The sequence below is a fragment of the Strix aluco genome, chromosome 1 (genome assembly GCF_031877795.1).
Source record: "Strix aluco isolate bStrAlu1 chromosome 1, bStrAlu1.hap1, whole genome shotgun sequence".
NCBI lineage: Eukaryota > Metazoa > Chordata > Aves > Strigiformes > Strigidae > Strix > Strix aluco.
Window position 1 is genome coordinate 107,562,673 of NC_133931.1, and position 12,237 is coordinate 107,574,909.

The window sequence follows — 12,237 nt, forward strand, 5'->3', positions numbered from 1 at the left end:
CTTTGTTAGGTATCTGTTACTGACCTCTCAGTCAGGATGATGAGGCTAACAAAACCTTACTTCAGGTGTTTACAGAAGTCTCAGGCCAACAGAACCTGGTTCTCACGGGTTACTTAAATTACCCAGATATTTGTTCGGAAAACAACACAGTGGTACACAAGTCCTCCATCAGGTTCCTGGAGTGTACTGAGGTTTGTTTCTGCTACAGATGCTGGACATGCTGACTAGGAACAGCTCATTGCTATTCACCTGAAAGGAGGTTGTAGTGAGGTGGGTGTCAGTCCGTTCTCCCAAGTAGCAGGTGATAGAACAAGAGGAAATGGCCTCAAGTTTTGCTAGGGGAGGTTTAGATTGGATATTAGGAAAAATTTCTTTACTGACAGGGTTGTCAAGCATTGGAACAGGATGTCCAGGGAAGTGGTTGAGTCACCATGTCTGGAAGTATTTCAAAGAGGTGTTGACATGGTTCTTAGGGACATGGTTTAGTGGTGGACTTGGCAGTGTTATGTTAACAGTCTTTAAGGTCTTTTTGAACCTAAATGATTTTATGATTCTATGGTTGCTAGATTTACGGCTCACAAACCAAGACTTGCTTGACAACATAACTACCAATGGTAGCTTTGGATACAGTGATCATAACATTGTGGAGTTTAAGATCCTGCTGATTACACTGAAAACCAGTAGCAGGACAAAGACTCTGGATTTTAGAAGAGCCAATTTCAATGAGCTCAGAGCCCAACTGTGAGGGATTCCATGGGATGTCTCCATGGAAGGTAAAGAAGCTTGTGAGTGCTGGGAAGAAGGCTCAAAAAGAACCTCCTGGAAGCACAAGAGCAGTCCATCCTCTACAAAGGGAAAGGAAGAAGGCAGAACAAAAGACAGCTATGAACTTCTGCTTAAAAGCCAAAAAAGAAGTATACTAGCTATGGAAAGGCAGCCAAATACCCATCAAGGACTACAAGAACCTTGCTAGGTCATGCAGAGATGCAGTCAGGAAGACTAAGGCTCAGCTAGAAATGAAAATGGCCAAAAAAGTCAAGAAGCAGAAAAGGTTATTCAGATATGTGAGCAGTAAGCAGAAGCACAAATGAATTGCTAAACAGCACAGGGGAACTAATCACTAATAATGCTGACAAAGGCAGAGGTTCTCAATACCTTCTTTGCCTCTTTACTGGTTCAGCTGCACCCCAGGTCAAAGGACCAAGTAGCTACAACACATGTGCCAATCCAACAGTAGTGGAGGAAGGGCTGGTCTGTGGCCTCTTGTAGCAGCTCAACCCACAGAAATTTATGGGCCCAGATGGAATTCACCCCAAGATGTTAAAAGAAGTGGTTGACATTGTTTCATGGCCACTGTCTATAATATTTGAAAAGTCATTGAGATCAGGGGATATTCCTGATGACTGCAAGAGGAAAAATGTCATAGGGCCCAAAAGAGGCTTTTCTTCTCCTTTCCTTTTTCTTTTCTTTTCTTTTCTTTTCTTTTCTTTTCTTTTCTTTTCTTTTCTTTTCTTTCTTTCCTTTCCTTTCCTTTTCTTTTCTTTTCTTTTTCTTTTCTTTTCTTTTCTTTTCTTTTCTTTCTTTTCTTTTCTTTTCTTTTCTTTTCTTTTCTTTTCTTTTCTTTTCTTTTCTTTTCTTTTCTTTTCTTTTCTTTTTTCTTTTCTTTTCTCTCTCCTCTCCTCTCCTCTCCTCTCCTCTCCTCTCCTCTCCTCTCCTCTCCTCTCCTCTCCTCTCCTCTCCTCTCCTCTCCTCTCCTCTCCTCTCCTCTCCTCTCTCTCCTCTCCTCTCCTCTCCTCTCCTCTCCTCTCCTCTCCTCTCTCTCCTCTCCTCTCCTCTCCTCTCCTCTCCTCTCCTCTCCTCTCCTCTCCTCTCCTCTCCTCTCCTCTCCTCTCCCCTCCCCTCCCCTCCCCTCCCCTCCCCTCCCCCTCCCCTCCCCTCCCCTCCCCTCCCCTCCCCTCCCCTCCCCTCCCCTCCCCTCCTCTCTCTTCTCTTCTCTTCTCTTCTCTTCTCTTCTCTTCTCTTCTCTTCTCTTCTCTTCTCTTCTCTTCTCTTCTCTTCTCTTCTCTTCTCTTCTCTTCTCTTCTCTTCTCTTCTCTTCTCTTCTCTTCTCTTCTCTCTTCCCTTCTCCCCTCTCCCCTCTCCCTCTCCTCTCCCTCTCCCTCTTCCTCTTCCTTTTCCGCCTCGCCCTGTCAGGAAACTACAGGCCTAATAATCTTACTTCAGTCACTGGGAAAATAATGGAATGAGACCCTCTAGAAACTATCACAAACCAAATGAAGCAGTTGATTGGGAGAAGCCAGTAAGGATTTACCAAAGACAAGTCATACCAGACTAACATGATCATCTTCTACAACAAAATAATGTTTTCTGTTGACATGATGAAAGCAGTGGATGTTGTTTACTTGGACTCCAGCAAGGCATTTGACACTGTTTCACACAGCTGACAAACTTGCAAGCTGGCAAGATAAAGATTGGATGAGTGGTCTGCTAGATGGTGGGAAATTGGCTAACAGGCCACACTCAGTGGGTGGTGAACAATGTTTTTTACTCAGGTTGGCAGCCTGTCACTAGTGGGGTTCTCCAGTTATTGAAAAGGACCTCACACTTTTCAACATTTTCATAAATGATCTGGATGATGGATTGAAAGCACCCTCACCAAATTGACTGATGACACCAATCTGGGTGGTGAGGTGGACATATCAGAAGGGAAAGCCATCTTACAGAGATAACTGAACAGGATGGAAGAGTGGGCTAGCAAGAATGGTATGAAGTTTAACAGAGACAAGTGCAAAGTTCTGCACTTGGGATGACATAATCAAAGAAACCAGTACAGCCCCTACCTCTGTTAGGGAGCATTAATCAGGGCCATCATCTCTGGCAAGGCCAATGTTTTGATTTAATAAAGACATTAGACATCCTCTTTCTTTTGCTGAGATATCGTGAGATTCAGCCTAAGGTATTAGTGAATATGGTAGATGATGAGTTACAGTGAAGGTTTAGAATAGCAGTTACTACCACAAGGAAATGGGATGGGGATGATGGGTGGGGGAGCTTAAATATTAAAAGTCTTACCTCCCCATTCAAGAAACAATAGAGAACAGCAACAACAAAACCCTAGGTAAATGGGAGAGAAAAAAAATAATGTAATTTGTATCCTTCAGCAAATGCTATAAAATAGCTGGAGTTAGAACAAGCAAACAAACAAACACAAAATCCTAGTGTACAGAACTTATACATAAATGAATAAGCACACAGTCTGAGAACTGTGCATGCAAAGTAGTTATAATGAACAGAGATTTCTTTTTAACAAAAGCAGAATTCACTGTATAGTCACCTGGAAAGATCCCAGTCCCAATTCAAACACTAGTCTCTCACGCTTACTGACATTTTCAGGAGAAAAAGCAAACACCGTGTAGTGAATTCCAAACAAGGGGATAAGCAGTAGTGTAGAGCGAGCCAGTCTCCTGTTATAATAGAGTGAAAGAACTTTAATGCAGCCTTGTAATAAACAACTTGTGCTTTAATTAAAGAAGAAAACACAGAAAATATTTTGTTGTCTGCCTTTTGGGAAATACATACACTGGATAATTATACAAACAAATATACAACATTCCCATTTGTTTCCAAACAGTGATTTCACACACACTGTAGTTTGCTCCCACTTTTTCACACTGCTACAATAACAGCACATTGATAATGCTTAATACTCTGTACTGTTATTTTAATTTGCATTATTATAAGCAGGGATTTTTTCTACTGTGCCAAACATGAGAAGGGTAATCTTGCTAATGGATTCATACTGCTACCATAACACAATAAAAAACCTCTCACCCAATTGCTTAATCCCAGTGGAGTGTTTGAAATCACTTTTTTTGGGGGGGGGGGGTGGGGTGGGGGTGGTTAATTTGTTTCTTCATAGCAAAAAATTCCAAACCAGCAATACAAATAAGGCCAAAACCACCCTCTATGTTCTTATACTCCTGACTATTCCTCAAGGTCTTGATTTTGGTCTCGTTTGTACTGTTGGAAACCTAAGCGTAATTCTATTGTGTAACTAATTTTCATTGCATCAAAATAAAGAGGTTTTAGAGGAAAATCAAACTCAATAGGTATAAACGAAAGGACTGGAAATGAATGTGTGTACCTGTAAGCACTCAACTGAGTATGGATGAAATTCCCCAAGAGTAGGGGTCCAGTCAAGATTTATGCATGTATTGGTCAGTGTCATTTGCTGACTGAGCAGCAAAAAAGACCCAAGAGAAAGCAAATGTTGATCTGAAAATAAGCCAAGTGCTTTATTATAAACGAAGTGGCCTAAGTATTCTCCATGACACTCTTAAAGGGGAAGAAATATGATTGATTTCCTTCAAAATAATTTAAGGAGGTAGACAGAGGACAAAGGAAGCTAAAAAGCCATAAAGATCTTTGGAAGAGATACATATTTTTTAAAATTCAAATGTTCACTCTGCTTATATCTATATGGCATATTGTAGACATGTTTGAATACATGCTCAACAATATGCCAAAAATGTGTTTGTCTTACTGAAAGTGAAGACTTTAATACATCTCCAAGAACTCTGTGAAGATATGCTGTTATAGCCAATACTGAACTGGAAATGGGACATCAGTTCATTTCTGGTGTCCCTCAGTCATACTTTTTGCACTAATAATGATAAATACATCACAACCTTTGTCTTAGAGATTGTACTAAATACACATGACTCATTAGTCCAATGCACACCAAATCTCAAGTCTTGGTGAAAGACCCCACAAACTAGAGAACACTGTTCTTGTGAATTATCCAGGTAGACGTTAACCAAAAGTTTTTTAATAAGAGAGGAACTACCTAGGAACAAGTTGATAAAGAACATACAGAGTCTCCAACTTTGGTGATCTCTAGAAAAAGTAAGCTACACAGGAGTGACCCAGTGTAATGGACTAAAAGACTTTTCAGGGTCCCTTCTAGTCCTTTTCCTCTATGCATATGTAATCAGTTTAATGAAAAGGAACAGAAACATTGTGGAAAAGATCATAAAATACTATCTCCATAAACAAAAAACATTGTAAAGAACCTAAGTGTCTTAAACGATCCATGGAATTAAAAAAAAAGCAAATTAAGGTAGCAAACTGGACAAAGAAGTGTCATCTCCAAAATCTGTTACCCTTTACACTCAGAATTAATGACAACTACAACAAAGAGATAAATGTTATTTTGATTTAAAAGTCAGAATAGAATTGTCTATTAGTATGTTGTATTGCACCACAGTCATAGGAGATTAATTTTGAGAAAGATGTTGAGGAAGACTTTTTCTATTGTCAGTTTTCTGGCATTATTTATATCTGATTAATCATACAATTAATTTGTAGTATCTTGAAATATAATGTCATCAACAACTTATTTGAGGTGCTGTCTTCAATATTGTCATAAAAGTCAGGAAGAAAACACACGAAATGTAAGAAATAACATTCTGATGTTTATAGATTGCTAAGATCTATAAAGCGGAAAAGAAGATTTTAATGATAAAAAAAACTTAAGAGATACTAATGACTGTGTGGATGATGATGAATTGTGTTTTTTCAAGAACATTAGGAGGAAAGAAGACTTAAAGCAGCACCTGTGAGTCATGTAAGTTTATGTGCAATGGTGGAATGAAGATGTTCAAGGATACACTGAAATTCTCTTTTCTTCCCACACTCTTTCAGACAAGCAAGAAACTTGGGGGATGGATTCAAAAGTTTTGAGTACAATAATCACTCATTTCACCTTAAACTGTCTGTTTAGAAGAGATATGTTCTCCATAAGGTCTAGCAAAAGCCTTGTTTACATTCCAGCAGGTAGAGAAATGCCTTAAGGTTACTTTAAACAAAAAGTAAATTGTATTTAAATTTTTGTTGAGCCTGACATTCTATTTTTCAGCTGTTATTTTCCTTAAAAACAGTTTAAACATAAGATTTTCACCAATATGATTATAAATGTGGCCTTTCTATAAAGTGTTACTACAAAAAGACACAGGTAATGGTGTCCTCTATTTTTCCTCACTCCTCTACTGAATTATGGAAAGACATCATTATAGAAAAGGAATAGAAAGTAGAAAGTTGTTTACCAGTATATGAAGGAACCATGTCTTTATTTTTCCATTGCACATCCACACTTATCAAGGATACTGCTGAAGTGTCTGGATATTACGTAGGACATAACTGGGCATGAATTGGAAATGAAAATACACACCACATTGCATTGCTGAGTAGAATTTCCAATGATTTTTACTGAATATTCCAGTGTGTTCCTATTCTGCATTTTAAAACATGTTTCTAGAAGACAAATTAGTGCTGTGAGCTAAATAAACACAGTAACTATACGTTAGGTGAAAAAAAAATATTTTGAGCAACTGTGTGATAGGGAACAAGGACCAATGGGTTCTAAATGGTCTAAATAGATTCTTCCAGCTTCTGTGAATGGGATGTAACAAAGAAATACCTGTATATTCAGAACTTGCAGATGCAACTGTAAGAACTGTTGAGCTGGGTATGTGATGATGTAATTTGGAATGAATGAAAGAGGCCATCAGAAAATATGGGTCTTCTACATCAGGGAACCTGAAGCTCCAGAAGCAATTGTGTAAGGAAATTTGTGGTTGTTATTCTTTTTTCTGTTTCTGAGAGAGAGGTGAAAATTGTAGTTCAGAGCTTACTCTTCCATCAGTTCCAGTATTGCTACCACACTGAAGATGTGTCTTGTGCCATTTTTGCTGGGGCTGTAGCTGCTTCTGTTGGCCTAATTGCAGTCATGTAGCTCAAAAAACCCATTGCAACTTACATAAGATTTGACAGATGACACTGTGTGCTATTAAGCTAAGGGTAAAATACAGTATAACTTTTACTCTGGCCACGAGTTTGTTGTCTTTTTCTCAGAGATTCTCACCACCTAACTTTTTCAAGACAAAATATTAAGACTATCAAAGAAGCAAAAGATCTTCAAACCATAGCATTTAAGAAAGATTATGTAGTTGTTTTGTTATTTAGGCCTGTCACTTCAAAGTAAGAGAATTGTTCAGTTTAAATACTGAGTCTTAAGTGGAATTAATTTGATCAAATATAAACTTCTACAGTGAAGACATCAAGGTCTGTGGTAGTCATGTAGAACTACATTCATTTCACCAAGGTTTGGACATACATATTGTAGATATCTATACTGAAATTATTTACATAATGTTGCTGAAGTCGATGCAGAGAAAAATGCACTTTTAAGGCTTAGTTCTTGCCTGCTATAGATGCCCCTTTACGAAGAGGTGATTCCTGTTATAAACCCCACGGGTATGTATTGAATACATCTATTGATGTATATATTGACTAGCTTAAATTTATGAGATATCTGCAATGATGACATCTATTTTTAGTTAAATTAATTCCACACCTACATTGCCTTTATAGTCAGTGAAGAGTAACAGGCACTTACATGAAAGGACAAATCATATGTCCCTGAGAAAGGCCTTATCACATCCTAAATCTCTCTACAAAGGGAATCTGGACTGGGTTTGTCATATAAATTGCTGCTCTGTAGGCCTGTAAAGTTTAGATTTGAGGAATCCCATCTCTTTGGCCATAACTCACTGATGAATATGTACAAAAAATAATCATGACAATATTTCAAATAGAAGGATAAGGAGCAAATCATGAAGATACAGGATGTCATTAGTAATGAAATGCTTAATATAGCTCATGTTTAATAAAGCAAAGTATCTATTTTATTACAAAGCTGCTAAACATGTGACTTTCAGGAACCTCAGTAATCTCCCTGACAGATAAATGACTTTTCCAAAAGCTTAATTAGGTTTGTAGGATCACTTTCAAAGACCTGAAGTACACCTAAATGCAGTAATTGATTACAGCTTTTTAATTTTCCCATACATAAATCACATCTTGAGACTAAGGGCTTGAAAAGCAATGGAAGCTTACTGAGACTTTCATATTGTAGCACACAAAAAAAGGTTTAATTATGTTTATTGGAAGTGTACAGAGTTTTTCTGGGCTTCTGTTTAGGCTGAACTCTTCTTGTCATTGACTAGGTAGAGGATTTCACCTTAGAGAGTGGTCAGTCTGCCATCTTTCTGAAACAATGCACTTAATGTGAAATTTGTTTCTCTGCAAAGGCTCCATATGAAGTTTGTGCTGCATTAGGTTGTAGATTAAGTAGTGAACTTGATATTTCAAACTATTTCCTCCTAAAGGTAGGTCCTAGTTTTACCTAACTATTCTTAGACTTCAAGCTTCTCTTATTGTAGAATATTGACTTGCTGACTATTCTCTATTGACTTCTATTCTCTATTTCTTCTTTTGCTTTTGCACAATGTCAGTCTGTTGACTGAATCTTTTGAGCATCTTCATTGGTCTATTTCTTAAATACCTTGAGGACATGTAAAATCACAGAGAAAATTTAATTTCATGTTTTAAATGTTTTTTTCTAGCTAACAAACATAACAAAATACCAGCTATAAGTTACAAGACAACTTTTTCTCCTTAATGGTGTCAAAGATAACTGTTACGGATTCTTCAGCAAAATGCTGGACTGTTGGATCTGTGTGGCAGGACATGCCTCACTCTCCATAGGCAAACCTTTGACAATGACTTCTGACTAGACACGTAATATTTTGATATTAGGTTAGCCTTAGCCTTTCCTCACCCCTGATTGTATACTAACACAACTTCACTCAGTTCAGTGGACATAAGACATTACACTAGCTGAGAGTCTGATTCACTCAATCCTGCCTGGGCCCTGTTCTAGCACACTTTCAGGCGAAACATTTACTCTCAGTATGACCAGCGCTCACCTCTTTGCTGTATGATAAAGAACAACTATTAATAGTTTCTATACAGACACTACCCAAACCCGTAAATAGCATCAGCCATAATTACAAAATTTAAAAAAAGCCCCAACACCTTAAAATCCTTGACTGTTGTGCATCAGCAAAAGCACAGAACAACAAAAAATTCTACATGCAACAAGAACTAAACGAATGCTTAATCTCTGGTTACTACTCCTCTGCTAATATCCATTCATTTACTTGCAACATGCTTCATACAAACACAGTAATGTCACAGGATTGCGTACACTTACAGGGTAATGGTTGATAGTTCTGACATCTTGCAAGAGTGCTGGTTAGCCCTCTTAGGCTTACAGTAGCATTTCTGAACGCAGCTGCTAAATATGACAAAATTAGCATTTTTTTCAGCATATTGTGAACAGGCCAAGGTAGGTCACTTTCAACACATTTCATGAGACACATCACAAAGATGGAAAGCAGACATGACAGAATGAAATTACAGCACAAACCAGCTGCTTGACTGAAGCAAAAATAAACAAAAAAAATAAAGGCACTGGCTGTTGCTGGCAATTGTGATGTGTTGATTCACAGAGAAAGCAGATTGAACAACCTGGAGGCAGGCGGGCAGCATTATGCATCCAAAATACACATGACCTTTGCAGTCTGGTATTGTACGGAGGGTAACAGAACAATATATTAAATGAAAGTTGACTGCACACTCGTGGAGAACAATTAGATAGTAAATTCAACTCGTAGGATGGAGATTAATCTAAGATAAATTTGGATCAGATATTCCTCATTTTCACGTGTAAGTACCCAAGGAAGTGTGGATCCCTTTCTTTTTAATGAAGAGTACTAGTAAGGATCTCAAGAACTTTTTCACCCAGCTTCCTTGATGCCTGGGGAGGGAATTTCAGTATGGAAACTACATGTCTGACTGGTAATTCAGAGGTACTGTTTATTTTTTGTCACACACACTAAGACAGGCGTGGTCATAAAAGCAGCAGGCACATACACTATGGACCAGGACCATGATCTCTATATGTTGTATTCTAAAAAGAGCTGCTATGGAGAATGGGATGTTTACATTTACAATGAGCCAGAGAGAAGCTAATTTCAATCAGCTGTCAAGAAGGGTAATCTGAATGAACATGGGATCTTTTAAGGGATTTTGTACCTGTTATGATGGGTTGAAAAACATGAGAATTTAAAATAGTAATTTCTTGTCAACTTTCAAGGGGAGATTTTTTGTTTTGTTTTGTCTTCAACACATGGTTGTTTTGGTGGGATTTACCTCAGGGAAGGTTGAATATTTACAGTACAGATGTCTAAGTAAACTGGACATCCTTGGTCCCTTGAGAATCATCAGAGAGAATAATTAGTCAAGAGAGAAATGCACACTTATTAGTCAGGATATGTCTGACCTATTTTAAATGTCCAATTTAGGATGGGATGAACAGCACACCAACCACCACTGACTACCCTGACTAAATCTCTGTTGACTATAAAGGATAATATGGTGATTTTTTAAAGCAGTTGCCTACAAGGCAAACATCTAACTTCATTCAGACAAATCAAACTGTTTCTGTGCTCTGCTAATATGCATGGTCTAAGATTTGTGTTCACCCAACCACAGATGGAAGATGCAGTTTATAAACTGAACAGTAAAATAAATTGAAAACAGATTAAATTTCTCCCTACTTTTAACTCCTTCAAGCTGATCCCATCTACTAGAGTTTTGTTTTGTTTCCTTTTGGGTAATCAAAACCTGACAACTGTGTTGTTATTAAAGATAATGGCATAAGAGCTGGAAAGAATACAGTATTGTGGTACGTACACATCCAGCAAATAGAAATAGTGATCATGTTTCAACTTGCAAAATGAATCTTATTTCTTGGATGATATTAATGAAGTAAATATGAAAATGACTGTTCCTCTTACAGTATCACTTCTGTGATAAAATTTTGCACTGCCTCTGTTTTTCACAGAGCTGAGTTGTGCATTATTTGTCAGATAAGACTGATCAAAAACAAGGAGGAAAGTTTTAGAGATAGTTCCTTTTTACTATGACTGAAGCTTTCAGAAGTTACTATGGATTTTGAGTGTCTCACTCATTTTTTTATCACCTGATCTGAAACACATTTTATCAGAGTAGTTTTTACCACAGAGGGCTGCTCAGCATGTGTTGAAAAGCAGTGCTTATGAAGGCATTTTAAGGTACATCATAACCTGAAAAAGACACATCTAAAAATCAACAATCACTTTTAAATTCTTTTAAACTCTTAGTCATGGGGGGGTGTAGGGGGTTGTGTTTTTCAATGATGCTTAATGTTGCCATGGTAATCTGGAAAACAAAATCCTCACCAATGTTTCCTTTACTGCTTATGCCCTGTTTTATTTGGTAGGGATTGATTTTCATTATAGATTTTTCTAGTGAGTAGACCTAACATGGGAGCATTTGATATTTACTAAAATTATCAAAAAAAGACAGATTTGATTTTGAAAATAGTATCTAAGAATTAACTGCTGCTCCTCACCCAATGAGGGATGTTTACAGATGGTCTTGTAATGGAGAAATTTGCTGGCATGTCTTAAGAACACATTAGTATTTTAGTGCTATTAACATTTTTTCTGCCATTCTATCTAACTTAGGTAGAATCATCTCTCTGATGTTAGATATTGTAAAGTGACCCAAAATGTTGAGAGTACAGAACTGACAGAAGTTTTCTTTCCTTTCCCCCTCCCCCCACTTTCTTTTTTTAAACTTTATTTATTATCAAAGTAGAATCATTGGTGGAAGGAAAGGGAGAAAGAGAAAAGAGACAGAGGAGGCAGGAACCAGAAATAAATGAGGAGGAAAAAATAGCCAAATAAGAGAAAGTTAATATAAATGAGATTATGGATATCAAAACACTACATGAATTGGGGCAGGATCCTCAGATCTCTGTAGGCACACACAGAATGGAATCGGTCACATCTAGCTATATGTATCTAAGATGAATTTAAGCTGAACTATCTGCCACCTTTAACTCAATCATAGAAAGAAACAGGCACTTCCAGAGGCTGAGCTGACCGGTGTAACAAAGGCATCTAAGACATATGGGATGCATCGTCTTATGGAGGTGCCCTGGTCTCTCAGTTTGACCATAGACGATGAGTAGACTGCTTAGATTAAATACGAGACTTTAGACAGCTAAAGGCAAACAAGCTGAGTCTCACCGCATGTGTCCTGTGCATGGACTGCAGCTGCATCTGGGAGGAAGAGGGAGGGTGCTAGGGTGGAAGGGGAAAGAAAAGTTAAACATTCCCAGGATTAAATGAATTATGTATGATGTGGCTGAAGACCATCTTGTCAGAGTGAATACCTTGCCATCTGGCAAGTTAATGCAAATGAGAGAGTACACAAATTTGATGC

General features: G+C 37.8%; 1 protein-coding gene across 7 annotated transcripts in view; it reads right to left on the reverse strand.

Annotated features, from left to right (window-relative positions):
* Window positions 1-12,237, reverse strand: part of ADCYAP1R1 (ADCYAP receptor type I) — a 150,923-nt gene that overhangs the window by 13,941 nt on the left and 124,745 nt on the right. For 2 of the 7 annotated variants that reach the window (XM_074830573.1, XM_074830578.1), the window contains exons 14-17: window positions 12,042-12,095; window positions 9,116-9,196; window positions 3,335-3,464; window positions 3,073-3,114 (exon numbers count right to left, since the gene is read on the reverse strand). In XM_074830573.1, the coding sequence (XP_074686674.1) occupies window positions 3,073-3,114; window positions 3,335-3,464; window positions 9,116-9,196; window positions 12,042-12,095 (307 nt within the window). Of the gene's footprint in view, window positions 1-3,072; window positions 3,115-3,334; window positions 3,465-9,115; window positions 9,200-12,041; window positions 12,096-12,237 lie in introns of all 7 variants that reach the window. The other 5 variants (XM_074830588.1, XM_074830599.1, XM_074830607.1 and 2 more) reach the window with 3 other exon arrangements.